Source organism: Nicotiana tabacum, chromosome 20 (assembly GCF_000715075.1).
Source record: "Nicotiana tabacum cultivar K326 chromosome 20, ASM71507v2, whole genome shotgun sequence".
Taxonomy (NCBI): Eukaryota; Viridiplantae; Streptophyta; class Magnoliopsida; order Solanales; family Solanaceae; genus Nicotiana; species Nicotiana tabacum.
This window is the reverse complement of record NC_134099.1, coordinates 4,277,462-4,295,097: the sequence shown is the minus strand read 5'-3', so window position 1 is coordinate 4,295,097 and position 17,636 is coordinate 4,277,462. Positions and strand designations below refer to the sequence as shown.

Below are 17,636 nucleotides of genomic sequence, written 5' to 3'. Positions count from 1 at the left end.
TGCACATTTATTAGGGTAATTAAAGAAAAACTCTTACTAAACTCAAAACAGAACTATCTATACTTGATTTTTGAAGATGAAGGACTTGGTTTTTCAAATACGGCATTTTAGCACTTCAGGGACGAAGATTTTTAAGGTTGTGTGGGTCAACTGGACCAAAAATCCTAAACATGACCCAAAAGGTGGCTCTTTATGCAAAGTCAGCCTTCCGGTATCCCTTTCGGGAACATTCGGCTATGTTTTGACAAAACAGCATCACCTGACTTATTCATGACAGAATTAAAATTTTGACAGGTTTTTTTTATTTATTATTTATTATTTGTTTTTGGCTATTTTAGCAAATGGTGGGGTTGGACCCGATGATGGTTGCCTACGTATCTCACATCCGGTGAGAATCAAACCAGCGTAGTTCGGGCAATAAACTAACTAATTTTTCGAAACCAAACATATTTTTTCTTTTTTTCTTTTGTAGCAAAAAAAACTATTCTGTTTTTCGTTTTTTTTTATTCTTTTTTTTTTGAAAATAAAGCAAGCTAAAATAAAAGACTCATTCCTACACTTTTTCTGCTTTTTCTAGGCAAACAAACAATTTTAAAAGTAAAAATATTTTTTTCGAAATTTCGGTAGCGTTCCGACAGTACTTGGACACTAGTTTTTTTTTTTTTTTAAATTAATCATCTAACTATCCACTTGCTATTTTTCTCCTTTTCTCTTTTTTTTTCTTTTCATCTTCAACAAATAATAAAACAACCTATCCCCAAAAAATAAAGACTCCCTTTTTTTTCTTTTTTTTTTACTTTTAGTAAAACAAACTATTAAAAATAAAATATATATTTTTTTTTTAGAGTTTCGACACTATTTGGACATTGTTATTTTTCAAAGCAGAAGATTTAACCCTATATACTGCTATTTTTCTTCTTCTTTTTTTCAAATTTTTCCAATATTCAAAATCGGTCGGCATGCGAGTCTGAAACAAGTAAATGCATAAGGCCCACAGGATGCAGCAGGATGGTCTTTTCATTTCAGGTTGCTAGTCCTAGACGGACCCAACCCCTGTGTTGAGTCCCCTAAGTCAAAAATGCACATGATGCAGATAAGCGTTCCTACTAGGGATCCGGCATGTGGCTTCGTTATACTAGGTTCAGAACCTGGGTGTTTGTTCTGTCTTACCCGAGCGGACAGCTCGAGCCGGGGGGGGGGGGGCAGCGTACCGGGAATATAGAAGCTTCACCGGCTTAGCAACTTGTCCGAACCTCGTTCTAAATTGGGATTTGACACTATACAGAAAAGAAGTCGTACGAAGTACACCCTTCTTCATGATTCAGAAGACTCATAGAGGATATGGGTTTCGACACAGTTTATATACAGTTCACAAAATATCAAAGCGGTAAAAGCAGTTATTTAGCATATTAAGCACAGATCATGTAACAAAATCAGATAAAGCTGAACATAACAATTTATTCTAAGCTCGATTTCTAACCCTGAACTAGTGGTTCTGGGTATCATCCCCAGCAGAGTCGCCAGAGCTGTCACACCTCCTTTTTCCGCCCCCGCGAGGGGTGAAGGAGTTTTTTCCAATTAAAGGACAATCGAAACGGGATTTATTTATTTCAGAGTCGCCACTTGGGAGATTCAGGGTGTCCCAAGTCACCAATTTTAATCCCGAATCGAGGAAAAGAATGACTCCATATTACAGTCTGCGTACCAGAAATCCGGATAAGGAATTTTGTTAAGCCGGGAGAAGGTGTTAGGCATTCCCGAGTTCCGCGGTTCTAGCACGGTCACTCAACTGTTATATATTCGGCTTATTTATCTGATTTTAATACAATTATGAACCAACGTGCCAACTTTAACTTTTTACCACTTTATTATTATGATTTTTAAAAGAATGTGAACATCGCTTAAAACACGTCTTTGGACTGTGTCACATGAAATGCACCCATAATCCGGAACACATTTTATTTGATGTTTTGGGATTTGGATTCGGGTCGCATGAAATGCACACCCAAGCTTAAGAAGGTAAACTATTAAACACGCGCCTAAAGAGACTATCGCGTTGTTATTTTGGGAAGGCCGTGAAATTCGCTAAACGGCCCATCACGCAAACTAAGCATTTTAATATATACATTTAACGAGGGCCCCGCAGCTGGTGCGTTTTATTTGGCGAGGCTCGTCTTATTTTTATTTTAAAAGGATATCCTAAAGCGACTACATTCTTCTATTTTTGTCCGTCTCTAAAATGAAAGCGGGAAAAGGATCCTAATCCCATTACATACTTAAAATTGTTATAGTCGACCTCCAAACAAAAAAAAAAGAAAATTTTATGAAATTCCAAATGCAAGGGCACGTATGGGTCATCCGTTTGCCAAATCATGGGCTTGGGTCCAATGCATATGGTATTATACTGGACTTGGGCTGTCCTTATTCTGATATGAGCCTAATTGCTTGTTTCTACGCCTATTCGTGAGTTTGCAAAGCTGAAAGATAAACTGATACTATTTCACTTAACAGTTTGTTGTAAGTTTAAAATAGGCGATCTGTTGGCATGAAAGGACTTTAAGATCTAGTTGTAATCCTAATTCAAACCATTTGCATACTGAAATTAGACTGTCATGACAATTAGAAGTCCATTTACCTAATTCTAGCTTGACATGCATTTTTACAAACAAACGGAAGTAAGCAGGGTGCTTTTTAGCATCATATCCTTCTTTTAGATAAGGACCTACATAGGGAGTTCATGAGCTAAATGACTGCATATATATAAAAAAACGGTCCAATTATACAGCTCCTTGGCAGGAGTACATATCAGTGATACATAAAATGGCTTAAGTACAATCAATAAAGAAAACTAAATTCAGTTTATAACTTCAACTTCTTCATGTGTGTATTCATGCTTCAAATGTCAACTTCAAACATGGAATTACATCGACTTAGTATGTGTACCTGGATTCAGACAACAAGAACAAGAAGAAGAGGAAGAATATCAGCAGCAAGCAGCCAAGCAGCAGTAATACAGCAGTAACAACAGCAACAATGTAACCACTAGTTCACGAACGACCAACAGCAGTTTCAAACACTAAACCCACAGGTGGTCGAGCACCAAACAACAATCCCAGAAACGGAGTAGTAAACCAGCAGGAAAACCCAGAATATTCAATGCAATAGCAACAGTAGTTCAATAATCACAACAACTCGGTAGATAACCAACAATAACTTCAATAACAATAAGACCAGAATCAGTCAGCAGCATACAGAAGCCCAAAATACAGTAGTAATCCCGCAAAGAGATCAGAATACCCTAATGAAATAGTGACAGCCCCAACTAGAAGAACTGACTTGGCAAAAGTAGCTTGACCACCTTAGTCTCTTATGTAGTTTCAGACAATATTTAGTTCACAGTTTTTCTGAAATTTTCTTTATGTTTTTTTCTTTCAATTTTCCAACCCCTTCTTGCTAAAAGAATGAGCTCATTTATAGGCCTAAAAGACCTTCAACAGGACTGCCCCCTTATTCCAGACTTCCTCCCCATACCCTTTAGCTTCCCACGCCTAAGCATCTTCTTGATGCAAGTCATTTGGTTCCCCACTATAGCATGCTTGTCATATTAATTCATTCAAGAGTCACGGGTTCAATAAAGTATTCATTTTAAACTCCCATGCTCTTATGTTTTGTCCGCACTAATACTAGATTAATAGTATTTTTGATTAACCAATTGACAGCCCATTAATCCTAAATTTGTCAGTCTTTGACACCAAAATTATCCAACAAAACCCCTGATCATTACTGCCCTGCCCCCACCCTTTCATTCTGTTGAATCTGCCAGTTATAACTAAGTGGAACCTAGTTCGAACCCCCCACAGCTAACAAACAATAACCTATAATTAGTTCACCATAACCTATTCAACCAAAGTCAGACAGTAAGAGTTAAGTTGATCCTAGTTGATTTAGCGACTAATTAGCATACGACGACGTTACTCAGGTCGACTATACATACCATTATATGAACAATCAATCGACAAACAACATCGACTAAACATGGCACCAAATTATTTCAATACTCGGGACATTTAACATGGAGTTTACGAAACTTAACTAGTCGACAACATCAATCGAAGCGAATAGACATCTTATAACACACACTTAACACTGAAGAAAAAGAAATCGACCAAACAAAAGGGTCTTTGAAGATGGGGGGATTGACAGAAAAATAATCAAAAATCCAGAACAAGTCTACGAACATATGAATAACACATAAACAGAAGGAAAGAAAAGAAGATTACACCGGAAACTTACATCAAAATGAACCAGGCCTGGCTTTTAGGGTTCTTGAGCTCAGATTTGGGGTTCGAAGGGTTCTACCTATATTCGACCGGAACCAAAGGCATCTGGGGTATGAGGGAGGCCAGGGGGTATTGTGGTGTAAGTTTGGAACTCATCCGGTGACTTAGGGTTTTGGTTCGAATCTTTGATTGAATATTCGAGCACCCTGGAGGTGATTCGAAGTTAAGTGGCCAGGGATTTGTGTTCAGGGTGGCTTGTAGGTCCAGTGGTGTAACTATGGTAGTCACCGGCGTCTTTGCCGCCGGGTTTATGTTAAGAGGGAACCAGGGCAGCTGCTAGGGTTTCGGGGGGTTTGGGATCCTTTCTGAGAGAGACGAAGGAACAGGGTGGGGTGCTTGGATAGGGGGCGGGGTAAAAGGGTTAGGTTTATATACGAATTAGGGGTTTAGATCCTGGCCATTGGATCAGGTGAGATTGATGGCCAGGATCCCTTGGCTAATGCAGAACGGCGTCGTTCCACTTAAGAGGGGATCGTGTTGGTCCGGGATCAAATGGATCGAACCAGGTTTCATTGGGTCGGGTTAAGGAAAGGGTAAGAGAGATGGGACGAGGGCCGTCAGATCGACTTGGTTTGAACGGCTGAGATGAACTGTCCCTGAAACGATGTAGTTTTGGTGTTGAACTACGTCGTTTTGGTGGCCTGGGGATGGGTTGCTTGGACTGGCGGACTTGGGCTGCTTTTGGGCCTCAAATTTTAAAAGAAAATAGGCCCAATCCGATTTTTTAAACAATTTGCACTCTTTTCTTTTGTTTTCTAATTTTAAAACACAACTAAATTAAAAAATGAAATTAAAACACCAATTAATTAACACTTAACACAATTATCACACACATACTAAAATATTTAAATAGGTAAAATCACACCATGGCGACAAAATAGAATAAAAGATGCATATTTTTTGTGAATTTCCTTTTAATAACCGAATTATGGTTTAATTACACACGACATATATATTTTTGTATTTTTGTTTGATAAGATTAAATGAAAATGGACAGAACCACAAATAACTACCAACACATGTCACGTAAAATCCAAAAAATTGTACAGCGAGGCCATTTGTTATTATTTTGATTTCTTTTGGAGTGATTGTCCGTGAAGCAAAAATCACGTGCTCACAGTGAGCAGGAGATCATCGCCTTTATATGGAAAAATATTATATGATGTTTCGGCATCCCCAAGGAAATCAGCTGCGACAACGGACCTCAGTTTGTCGGAAAAAGAATGAATGAGTTCTTCGAAAAATGGCACATCAAATGGATACTCTCCAAGCCGTATCATCCTGCTGCCAACAGCCAAGCCGAGTCCTCCAACAAAGTGATACTGAACATATTGAAAAAGAAGCTCGAGGAAGCTAAAGGGCTATGGCCTGAACTACTATCTGAAGTAGTATGGGCATCAAGGTGAACCTGCTTTGTCTCAGAAAGTATGGGGTTTGGAGTAGAAGGCGGATCTTTGAGGAAATCATTCCGGGATAGGGGATGCCTCGATAGTAGCGCCTCTACCGTAAGAGGGCTATCACCCTCTTCTACCTCCACCTTTTCGCTGCCAGAAAGAGGCGTTGTTGTTGACGGGGTGATTTCGGGAACCTCTTTATTAGCACGATAAGACCTTGGCATAGCCTCATTTAAAGGATTAGCGACACAAAGGGAGGGAAAAAGAAGAAACTTCCGTCGGAGAATGTAAACGGGAACAAGAAGGTGTAAGAGCAAATGAAGAAGACTGAGAGGCTGTCAAGAAGGAGTGGCTAAAGTTTTTCAAAAAATCAAACCTTTCACCTATTTATAGGGTTGGATGGCGCCAGAATCGAGGCGACATGCCTCAAATTGGCTCTAGAATCAAAGCGTTAAACCGCCAGGCCTTGTCTCGAAAATTCGCGTAATGATGACGCACGTAAAGCTGACATCACCCCCGGGCAGTGTGTAATCTACAATGCTCCACTGGGTGTGAGAGTCTACTCATCGAGGACGCTCCCGGCCACGACTCCGACGGGTGGAGGGGCTAACTGTATGGGTCTGAATTTGACCAACCACGACCTGCAATGAGCACGACAAATGGTCGAGTACCTATGAGTCGACGCCAAGAAGGATACAACCTCGACGGTAGATTAAGCCTATCTAGGGGATGTCGAGAATATTCCTCAAGGATCTCTTGCATGTCATTTCTATGGGGAGGGGGGGTAATTTCCGAATATATAAGAAGAATGAGAGCCTTGTAAAGGGGGGGGACTCTGTAAAATTCTAAAACCTTGAATGAAAAAGAATCTCTACTATTTTCTTCTCTCTATTATTATCATCCTAGAGTTTATTATCTTCAGCTACGATTTACCCCTTCATCATTGATTGATTTGTTCAAAAAGGTTTTAATATCTTTTGAGTCAAACAAACGTAAATATGTTGGCAGTAGCAAAAGTAGCGTATGAGTAACGGGTTCAATGGAATTCAGTATTTTTGGAGGTAAGTGCAAAGATAATCAGTTTCGGGGCTGTCATTAAAGTTATACCTACTTTATAAATAAATTCCAAGTCTACCCACTTTTGAAATAAATTCAAACATGTTCTACCTAAAGGAAAGATTTGCATCAGACCTTTTTGTACAAAAGTTATGGCCCTAGCAAGGTCACAACTTTAAACTTTTTTGGCCTAAAGTGTGGCCTTGGCAAGGCTAAACTTCAGATGTTTTTGGCCTGAAGTTGTGGCCTTAACTTACTTCGGAAGGTTCAACTTTGGCAAGGTCACAACTTCATACCATTTTTGGCCTGAAGTCTACAGACCTTTTTGGCCCGAAGTCCTGGCTTTGGCAAGGCCAAACTTTCAGACTTTTTTGACATGAAGTTATGGCCTTGACAAGGCCAAACTTTAGACCTTTTTGGCTCGAAGTTATGCTCAGCATGGTGGGTTCAGATATTTTTGGTCTTAAGTTTGGGCACAAGTTAAATAATTTAGAAAAAGTGGATATAAGTTAAATGGGATGCGTAAAATTGGGCGCCTCGTAAAACTTTTACGTATTTTTTATGAAAAATATGAATTATAACTTGATATTTTTAAATATTTGATTATAAACTCAATTATTATTGTATATTAACTTAAAATTAAAACTAAATAACTTATAAACTTTAAATCGTGATCTGCCTCGGACCAAGTTTCCCTTTTGCCATTGAACTCTTTTTTGTTGTAATGTCGATCTAGGCCACAAGCACAAGTCTGAAGGCCCAACTTAAATTTTGATGCAGAGCAGCCCGTACATTGAGTTCACTATTCAAGGCACTATTTGATTTTTTTGCATGATACTCCATCCGTTCATTTTTACTTATCACGTTTCGTTTTTCGAGAGTCAATTTAATTAATTTTTAAAACAAAATTATATTAAATTTTTAAAATATTTTATACTTACAATTTAGATATTCGGAAACTATATAAAAGTGCTATAATTTGTAATTTTTCTCATATCAATATGGTGAAAAAATACATGTTAAACCATTGGTAAAAATTTATGCAGTTTGACTCTCGAAAACGAAACATGACAAGTAAAAGTGAACGGAGGGATTATATGATAGTGCTATAAGTATGAAATACTAAAATTTAATATTTTTGTCATATTTTAAAGTGCCTACCTTGACATCCCAAATTATGAAAAATGGATATTATATTAGTATGACAATGATATGAGTAGAAAGAAAGTGGAAATTCATATACAGTTAAATCTCTCTATAACAGTCTCATTTGTTTAGATATTTTTTGGTTGCTATAGTGAAACACTGTTATAAAAATATATATATTATAACATCACATAAAAATTGGTTCCAAGTAAAATTTTGCTTTTATAGTGAATGGTTATTAATAAGGATAATGTTATAGAGATCTGATTGTAGCCGACTCTAACTAATTTGCGACTGAGACATAATTACTATTGTTAGATATCTTATGTACCTCCATGTCATCAATTTTCGGAACTTTATATAAACTGAGACTATAATTACTTTATAATTCACCTTTTTGCCTCAATTTTATCACAAACCACACTGAGCTAATATGGATTGGTGTAAAAATCATAGGAGATATCTAATGTGGATTGATCAAATTACATTAACATGACTTACTGAAATTTACAGTATAATATATATATATATATATATATATACTCAACAAATGGATGCAAATTGCGTATTAAGTAAGAAACGGAAAATATAAAATTTAATCCAACTTGATAGCAAGATGGTTGTTTTAGTTTGGTGATCACCTCCTTTTGAATTATACACCTCGAAGCTACTCGAATATCAACTAAAAATATTGATTAAAATATTATAATATACTTCTTCCGTTTATTTTTACTTGTCCGGTATTCTAAAAATAGATTTTCACTTTTACTTGTCACTTTTAGCATATCAATAGAAGACAATTTCTTTTTTCCTATTATATCCACGGTATTAATTACTCATTTCAAATTATTTCTCAAATTCATTAAAAATATGCATTAATTAATATGAGTATCATGGTAAATTATGTATTGCATTTATTATTTCTTAAGGGACATGCAAAGTCCATAGTGGACAAGTAAAAGTGAACGGAGGGAATAAATGCTAAAAAGATTATCAGATTTATTTGTTTCATCAGCTATTTATGAACTCACACCCAACCTTTAACTGTGGCAACTGCCAAACAAATAGTTGGCTCAAATAGTGAAAAAAATGCCAGGTAAACTATGTGTGGAAATTAAAACAAATAGTGTCGAACTCGGATAAATGGTAAAGTTGTTTTCTTGTGATCAGAAGGTTACAGATTTGGGCCGTGGAAATAGCCTTTTGGAGAAATGCATGGCAAGATTGCATATAGTAAACATTTGTAGTCCGGCTCTTTCTCCCGTATCTCCCACATAGCAAAAGCTTAGTGCACCAAACTGCCTTTTTAGTGTCATACTCAGGAATTTTAAGCAAGCGGATTGAATCGGAAATTTAAGATAGAAACCCACTGGACACCACTAGTACCAGTGGCAATTGACACACGAAGTAAGTTTATTTTTCTATTTATAATAGAACCTCAAAACTTTGTAGTTTTTTAAAACCGCTTCATTTTATATGATAATATTTGACTAAATACAAATTTAAGATAGAAAGAAAGATAACTTTGAACACATAAGCTAGATATGTATAACATACACCAGTGTATTGTAATCATAAATATATCATATCTTTAAAGGTAAAACGAAAATGTTAGAATTAATTTCTTTTTTAAATAGATTAAAAAGAAAAAAGAGTACCACATCAAATGAAACGAAAGTGATACAGTCAAACATTTCTATAACAGTCTCTTTTGTTCCGATATATTTTGGCCGCTATAGTAAAGTGTTGTTATAAAGGACATACATTATAACATAATATAAAACTTGATTCCAAAAAACTTTGGCTTTTATATTGAATTGTTGTTATATAGAAACGTTGTCATAGAGAGGTCTGACCGTAAAAGAGAAACACATCTGTCCCTAATTAGGTAAACTTCAGATTGCCATGAATTGAAACACTTTCTACTTTTGTCATTCTAATCTCCAAATAGGGCAATTCTACATACTTCCTGAGTATACTAAAAACAAGCAACTTTAGTCTAAACAAACTTGACAATGTTTTAATTTTATGTGGACTTAAAGACTTAGATGTACTAAAATAGGCAAGACCTAAAGAGTGAGCGTTGGGTAAGGTATGACCTATACTTATTTCTAACATCCTTTAGTCTTTAAAATGTCTCCTATATATCCTTTCACTTTCCTTGTATACTACCAGCATGTTAAACTTTCATAATTGATCTTTATTCACTACAAAAAAAAAAAAAAAAAGGAGAGAGAATTTAGCTATGAATTTCGTCGATAATCTGTCGCTAAATCGCTAGTAGCTAACAAAGTTTCATGATAATATGTCGATAATCCATCGCTGAATAGGATTAGCGATCATTTTTCTGTTTAGCTACAGAATTTGTCCATCTCTAATTCTTGTTTATTTAGTACTGTAATGATTTTTCTTTTAATTTTTCCACTTTAAGACAATTGACAAATATGCCTCAAAGATCATCTCAATTTCCCATTTCACTTAAACTCAAGTATGTAAAACTTGGCTACCAATATCTTGTTAACAACTTCTTGACATGTCTATTGGTGCCCACAATGGCTTTGGTTCTTGTTCAAGCCATTCAATTAGGTCCTGAGGAAATCTTCAATCTTTGGAATTCCATTCAGTTTGATTTCATCAAAATACTCTGTTCATCTTTCCTTATCATCTTTGTGTCCATATTATACTTCATGTTAAGGCCTCGAGGGGTTTATCTCATCGATTATTCATGTGACAAGCCGCCTGTTTCCTGCCGCGTTCCATTTTCAACTTTCATGGAACATTCAAGACTTATACTTAGCTCAGAACCAAAGAGTGTTGAATTCCAAATGAGAATTCTTGAGAGGTCTGGTTTAGGAGAAGAAACATGTCTTCCACCAGCAATTCATTATATACCACCTGCACCTAATATGGAATCTGCAAGAAAAGAAGCTGAAATGGTGATATTTTCAGCAATGGATTCTCTCTTCAAGAAAACAGGAGTTAAACCTAAAGACATTGACATTCTTATTGTCAATTGCAGCCTTTTTTCGCCAACGCCATCTTTATCAGCAATGGTGATTAATAAGTACAAAATGAGAGACAACATTAAGAGCTTTAATCTCTCAGGAATGGGGTGTAGTGCAGGGCTAATCTCCATTGATTTAGCTCGTGATCTTCTCCAAGTCTATCCAAAATCGAAAGCTGTTGTTGTTAACACAGAAATCATCACACCAAATTACTACAGAGGCAAAGATAGATCAATGCTACTCCCTAATTGTCTGTTCAGAATGGGTGGTGCTGCCATTCTTTTATCAAACAAATGGGCAGATCAATGGCGAGCCAAGTACAAGTTGCTACATGTGGTGAGAACCCACAAAGGAGCAGACGACAAATCTTACCGTTGTGTGTTTGAAGTAGAAGATTCAGAAGGGAAAGCAGGAATTTCTTTGTCAAAAGACCTTATGGCTATAGCAGGGGAAGCCTTAAAATCTAATATAACAACAATTGGACCTCTTGTTCTTCCTCCATCAGAACAACTTCTCTTTCTCTTTTCACTCATTGGCCGAAAAGTCTTTAACCTGAAACTAAAACCATATATTCCAGATTTCAAACAAGCGTTTGAACACTTTTGCATTCATGCTGGTGGTAGAGCAGTGATCGATGAACTGCAGAAGAACTTGCAGCTATCTGCAGAACACGTTGAGGCATCACGAATGACACTGCACAGATTTGGAAACACGTCTTCTTCGTCGTTGTGGTATGTACTGAGTTATATTGAAGCTAAGGGACGGATGAAGGAAGGTGACAGGATTTGGCAGATTGCATTTGGGAGTGGATTTAAGTGTAACAGTGCTGTTTGGAAGTGTAACAAGACAATCAAGAATCTAAGTGATGGACCTTGGTCTGATTGTATCCACAAATACCCAGTTTACATCCCTGAAGTAGTAAAGCTCTAGGAGAAAAACCTTGGTTTTATGTTGCACTTGTACCCTAATATAAAGTGAACGTTTCTGTGGCAAATATTGTTGTCTTGCCATCAAATACAAAGGGAAGTCACAGCTTTGAATTTTGAGCTAACCTATCTTGAGATTACTTCTAATTGGACTGCAAGAAATTGTATGAAACAATCACATTCTTGAGACATTACCAAAGACAACCAATCTTCACTTTACGCCACGCCGGACTCCCCTTTCGTCACAAGGCATAGAATTAGACCAAGGGGAATCTCTCTAGGAACTAGTCCCAAGGCATAGAATTAGACCAAGGGGAATCTCTCTAGGAACTAGTCCCTTCTATTTCGCACTACAAGTTTCACATCTAAGTAATACCCGATCAGCTAGTTTACGATATAAATAGGTAGATAGATATTTCTTAAGAACATTCTAAGAAAAAATATTAACACATATCGGTAGTTGTCCGGTCCTACCCAAACAGTAATATTCCATAGGGAAATGCACCTAAGATCAAATATTTCGAGCCGGCTTCCGTAGAAAATTCAAACTTTCTTTTTGTTGTTGCGATCACATAAAAACATAAACTTTGAGGCTCAATAGCTAAATACATGGCAATTGAATCACAAGCCGAGATCATAAAGATGTTTTCTCAATCTCAAGGTTCAATCGGCAAATCTTGGTTTCAGAGCATATTTGTTTCATAAGGGTTTAAGTTACATTTCTAAATAGGAAGAAAACCTCACATTACATTTATCTTCAAGTGCTGTCACATTTTAACATAGGGACTCAACGTCGGGGAGGACCACGATTGTCATAGGAACCCCAACCACCGGCACTGTATGGATCACCATATGCACCGCCAGGATATCTCATCTCAGGGCTTCCGTTCATCACGCCATAAGCTCCTACACCTAAATCAAATAGAGAAAACATAAACTAAGATTTTTCCACGGGTCGAAAGTTTACATCAGAAAAACAGATATGAAAGGAGATAGAGAACTTACCAAGGCCCCGTCCAACTTTCTCTGCTCGCAGCTTTTCTATTTCACGAGCCATTGAAATGAGATTCTTCTCCATAGATTGATTTTGTTCCACCAGTTCTGTATTTGCCTTCTTCTCATATTCAAATTGTCTCCTGCAATTTCATCATCAAATTGAATAGTCAAACCGAGAAGTTCTACGAGTTAGCCATCACATACGTTCTCAATTGTAAAGAATGAGGATCATGACACCTGATAACCATAATAACAAAGTATTGCATTTTTTTCATCTTTTTCTTTTGGAGAAAAAGTTTTAACTCCATACCTTGCTTCCATCAACTCTTTGCGCATTTTATCAATATCAGTTTTTATAGCTGATAATTGCTTATTCTCAGTTTGTAGTCGGTTAGAATCCTTTGTAAGAGCTTGAACTTGGGCAGATAATTCTTTCTGTACAGCAGTTAACTTCTGCGCTTCAGCTTTCAATTGGATTACCTCTAACCTCAGAGGCTCAGTAGCTCGAAGATCAGCTTCTAACCTCATTCCTCTGTCAATATACTCCCTTACTTGCGCCTCATTATCAGCACGCATTTTGGGAATGACCTGACTTAATCTATGCATTTCATCTTTTACAGCAGATAATTCCCTTTCAAGCATCACATTCTCATCAATCACATGTCTGTTTTCGCCAAGAATTCTTTGCATATCCCTATGCTGGATTTCTAGTTCCTCTTCAAGGGCTGCAGGGTGAGGAGGGAGGGGCCCAGGTCCTCGCTGCATAATGACCCGTGGTGGTGGCCCATCACGGAATCCTCGGAAGTTATCAGGTTGACGGGGCATACGATTTCTACCAGCCATAACTATGAAAAATCAATGAAGAAAAATAATAAAGTTCAGCACTTTGAATAAAAAAGCTGAGGAGAAAAAGAAGATATTATATACAAGAGCGCGCTAACAATACAAGAGTGATAAAGCATAGGCTTAGCCACCGTTTCAGATGACATAAAACAAATTTGGATTTATGGCTAGTATATGTACAATAGAGGCAATATATTTGCTTAAAAAGAAAGAAAGAGCGTATGATAGATCGTCAAGAAAAGCCTTTTGATGGGTGATGGAGAAGAAATGAATACATATCAAATATATAGATGTTATAAAGCATATTCACGGAGCAGTCGACACAAGCGTGAGAGCAGTAATTAAGGAATACAAGGAAGTTTCTCATAATTGTGGGCCCACACCAGGTATTATATTGAGAATGTACTTGTATTAACCCTAGAAATGAAAGAACTACCTAATAATCTTGAAATCTCTTGGTGTATGTTATTTGCAAATGATATTTTGTTAATCAATGAGATTAGTCTGAGTGTCAACTAAGAGCTTCAACTATGGAAAAACAATATAGATGGTAATGGTTTTAGGATAAATAGACATGAAACAGAATATACGCACTGCACGTCCAAAGCATAAGCAAAACGAAATTGAGGTGAGATTAGACGGATTGAAGTGCCTAAATGCAGACAATTCAGATGTCTAATGATGAGGATGTAACACGTACAAATAAACAAAATGGGTGAATTGGAGAAGTACTACAGGAGTGTTATGCAATTGGAAGATACCTACCTAAATGAAAGGCAAGTTGCAGAGAACAGTTGTAAAACTAACAATGTCTTAAAGAAGTGAACAAGGAGCCCCTAAGGTTGGAGCCTCTTATCCCCAACATATCCACAACGCAAGTATCGCGCAAGTACAGATGTTAAGATAGAAATATGGTTATACAACATCAGAAATGATCACATCAGAAAGAAGGTACAACTAGCACACACAAGAGACAAAATGAGAAAAGGTTGGTAGTGTCTCGTAGGATAGGAAGTTGTTCTGAAATACTTACAATCTCTTGACATCCACATAGACTTTAGCAAAAAATGAATTAGAATGGTAGAAAAAGATCAATACATGCAACAAGTGATGTTTTCATTAAAAGAAAGGCTTGGGGATGTTGGTAGTTCATATTATGTCCAATGTATACTAGGAGTATCTTTTATCTTCGTAAAGATTTGTATGTCAATAGAACATTTAGAGAATTTCTAGTGTTAGGGAACTTAAATTATTGAATATTGGAATGAAACACGTTCAAATGAACCAAAATAGATAGCGATGATCCATATAGCCAACCCAAACTACTTCGGTTGAGTTTTAATTGTTCTAGTTGTATTCATTAACCTTTTTTAGAACAAAATCATTGGATTTAAAACTATCCCAAAAACAATCATGCATTGAAAAGATGCTTAGGAAAATCGTTTTCTAGACAATGTAGTGATGACCCAAGTACAAATCATATATGATAAATCGGAAGCCAAAATACACATATATGCGATCTATGAGTGAAATGCACATTGCTTGCAAAGCGACAACCTAAAACCCGAACGATTGATGGGTATGGAAACTTTCTCAGGGGGAATTTAATGAAAGAAATTGAACACTTGCTATTATTTTTAACTGGTAAAGTTAAATTACTTAGATTAGTGTAAACACTCGATTTGGATAAGTATTTACCTTAATCAAATTCCTAAAAAATAAAAAGCACAGATGCTAATTAAATTCCTCAGACTACTAAAACTGTACTCTCCTACTAAGTGAAATCAATTAGTTAATTAATTGAAAATGTTAATTTCAATATCCACATATACAAAAAAAAAAAAAAAAAAAAAAAAAATGCAAATATCTGAGTAAGATATTTTCGTGTTAATCAGCCTTCCGATACTTTAAAAAAGAAAAAACCTCAATTATACTCGTAAATTCCTAAATTTATTTAGACCTTAAAAATTAAGGCAAATATTAACAAATTCTAAAGAAATGATTAAATAAACGAATATCCTAATTGTCTGCCGCCACAAATATGCGCCTAGCGACATAATAAGGGGAAAATATATGCAAATACTGAAAATAAAATCGATTCAGATTTTAATATAAAAAGTTATAAATAATTTTAAAAAATTGAACGGAGAGAGGGATTAAACAGTACCTGAGAGATACAGCTTTGCTTCGACGACGATGAAGCTCGGCGGAGTAGACAGACTCAAGCTAAAGGCCACTACTATGGGCCATACTAAAAAGACAGCATTGCTCTTTCTACTTTGGGCTTTTTATTGGGCCGAATTGATACTTGGGGCTCCTAAGATATTTATTGACGGTCCAGTTCTTTTTGGGTGAAATTCAAAAATAGCCAGATTTACGAGTGATAATCAAAAAATAGCCACAGTTTCAAAAATAATTGAAATTTAGTCATTTTTCATATAGAGATAAATTTTTACAAAAATATGTTCAAAATCCGAAAATATTCCAGCATAATATATTGGAGTTTGAATTTTTTACATGTGAACTTCCAGCATAATATACTAGAGTCCCAGCATAATATACTGGTCCAGCATAATATGCTGGAAGTTGATACACATGTGCTCCAATCTCCAGTATATTATGCTAAAACTTTTCGTGTGCTGGAGTTCCAGCATAATATGCTGGAAGTTCATACACAGGTACACCAATCTCCAGTATATTATGTTGGAAGCTCATACACAGGTACACCAATCTCCAGTATATCATGCTGGAACTTTTCTTGTTACAGCAAAATGGTGGTTATTTTTCAATGACTTTGCAAATGCTGGTTATTTTTCAATTACCTGTCTGAAAATTGACTATTCCGTGCTATTTTCACAATCTTTTTGGTCCGTTTTTGGAAAAATTACACAGTATAACAGCTCACAAAAAATAATAGCCTACAAAATATATAATTTTATATATAAATATATAATATACATATTTCATATGTTTGACTAATAAATATAATTATTTTTACTGACCAGCCAAATATGTAAACTTGCCCATTATTTTTTAATCTTCCTTTTAGCTGAAAACATAAAACAAAAGAACGTATTTTTTCTCATTTTCGATATATATATGTTATTTATTAAAAAAGGTGATACTTGATGATTATACTTGTATTATGAGGATTCGTACTACTTTGTATGATCGATCGATTGTTATGTGAATATAATAGAAGAAATTACATCACATATCACTTGGGACATACAACCCATTCGAAAATAGCCCACATTTGAAGCCCTAACCTGGTTTAGTCCATGTTGTACATGTTTTGAAATTTTGTGTTCACTCAATAACCCACAAATATTATTAACGATTTTCTCTTTTAAATTTCTTTCTCCCTCTTCTTCTCACGCTTTTTTCAGAGAAGTATGAAGGCAACCGACCTTCATTATTGCGCCTCAAGTAATTTTTCGAGCTTTCACTCTTATTTTCAGGTGATTTTCGTTTCATTTTATGCTTTTACCAGAGTTTTGGTTTTAAATTTTGTTTTATTTTAAATATTTTTGCTTTTCTGATTTTGAATATATTTTTACAATATTGTTGTGTTTTCCGTTCGATTTTGTGTTCCTTCTATCTTCGTTCTGGGCCTAAACTTGGTGTTTCAGTTTGCATACTTTATTATTTCGACTTTTAGGATAGAATTTATTTTTTGAGTTTTGTTACAATTTGGGAAACTTGGCCTCTGCTTTGTGTTCATGGCCTTTATTTTTGGTTTGATTTTTGTGTTTTCCTTCACTTGTCTTCACTTTTGTTAAAGTTTTGCTTGTTTTGTTGTAGAAAATGCGTTCGAAAAGGTCTGCTTCTAAAAGTAGTATGAAGGTTGCTGGAAAAGGTGTTAAGCTCGATTTTGCAAAAACATTGAGGGACTTTCCCTCAAACCCTATTCTAAAGCGAATGAGCATG

At 36.0% G+C, this 17,636-nt stretch overlaps 2 protein-coding genes across 2 annotated transcripts; one reads left to right on the top strand and one right to left on the bottom strand.

The window, feature by feature from the left end:
- Positions 1-10,129: 10,129 nt before the first annotated feature.
- LOC107825350 (3-ketoacyl-CoA synthase 6-like) lies at positions 10,130-12,086 on the top strand. Its single transcript, XM_016652199.2, has one exon. It carries the CDS (start codon positions 10,381-10,383, stop codon positions 11,869-11,871), a length of 1,491 nt encoding a protein of 496 aa, XP_016507685.1. The 5' UTR covers positions 10,130-10,380; the 3' UTR covers positions 11,872-12,086.
- A 367-nt stretch (positions 12,087-12,453) lies between these two features.
- On the bottom strand, positions 12,454-15,993 carry LOC107825348 (protein FLX-like 3). The gene is made up of 4 exons (XM_016652197.2): positions 15,874-15,993; positions 13,174-13,708; positions 12,873-13,003; positions 12,454-12,779 (listed from the first exon to the last, which is right to left on the bottom strand). The coding sequence occupies exons 2-4, from the start codon at positions 13,704-13,706 to the stop codon at positions 12,655-12,657; spliced, it is 789 nt and encodes a 262-aa protein (XP_016507683.1). The 5' UTR covers positions 13,707-13,708; positions 15,874-15,993; the 3' UTR covers positions 12,454-12,654.
- Between the last annotated feature and the right edge of the window lie 1,643 nt (positions 15,994-17,636).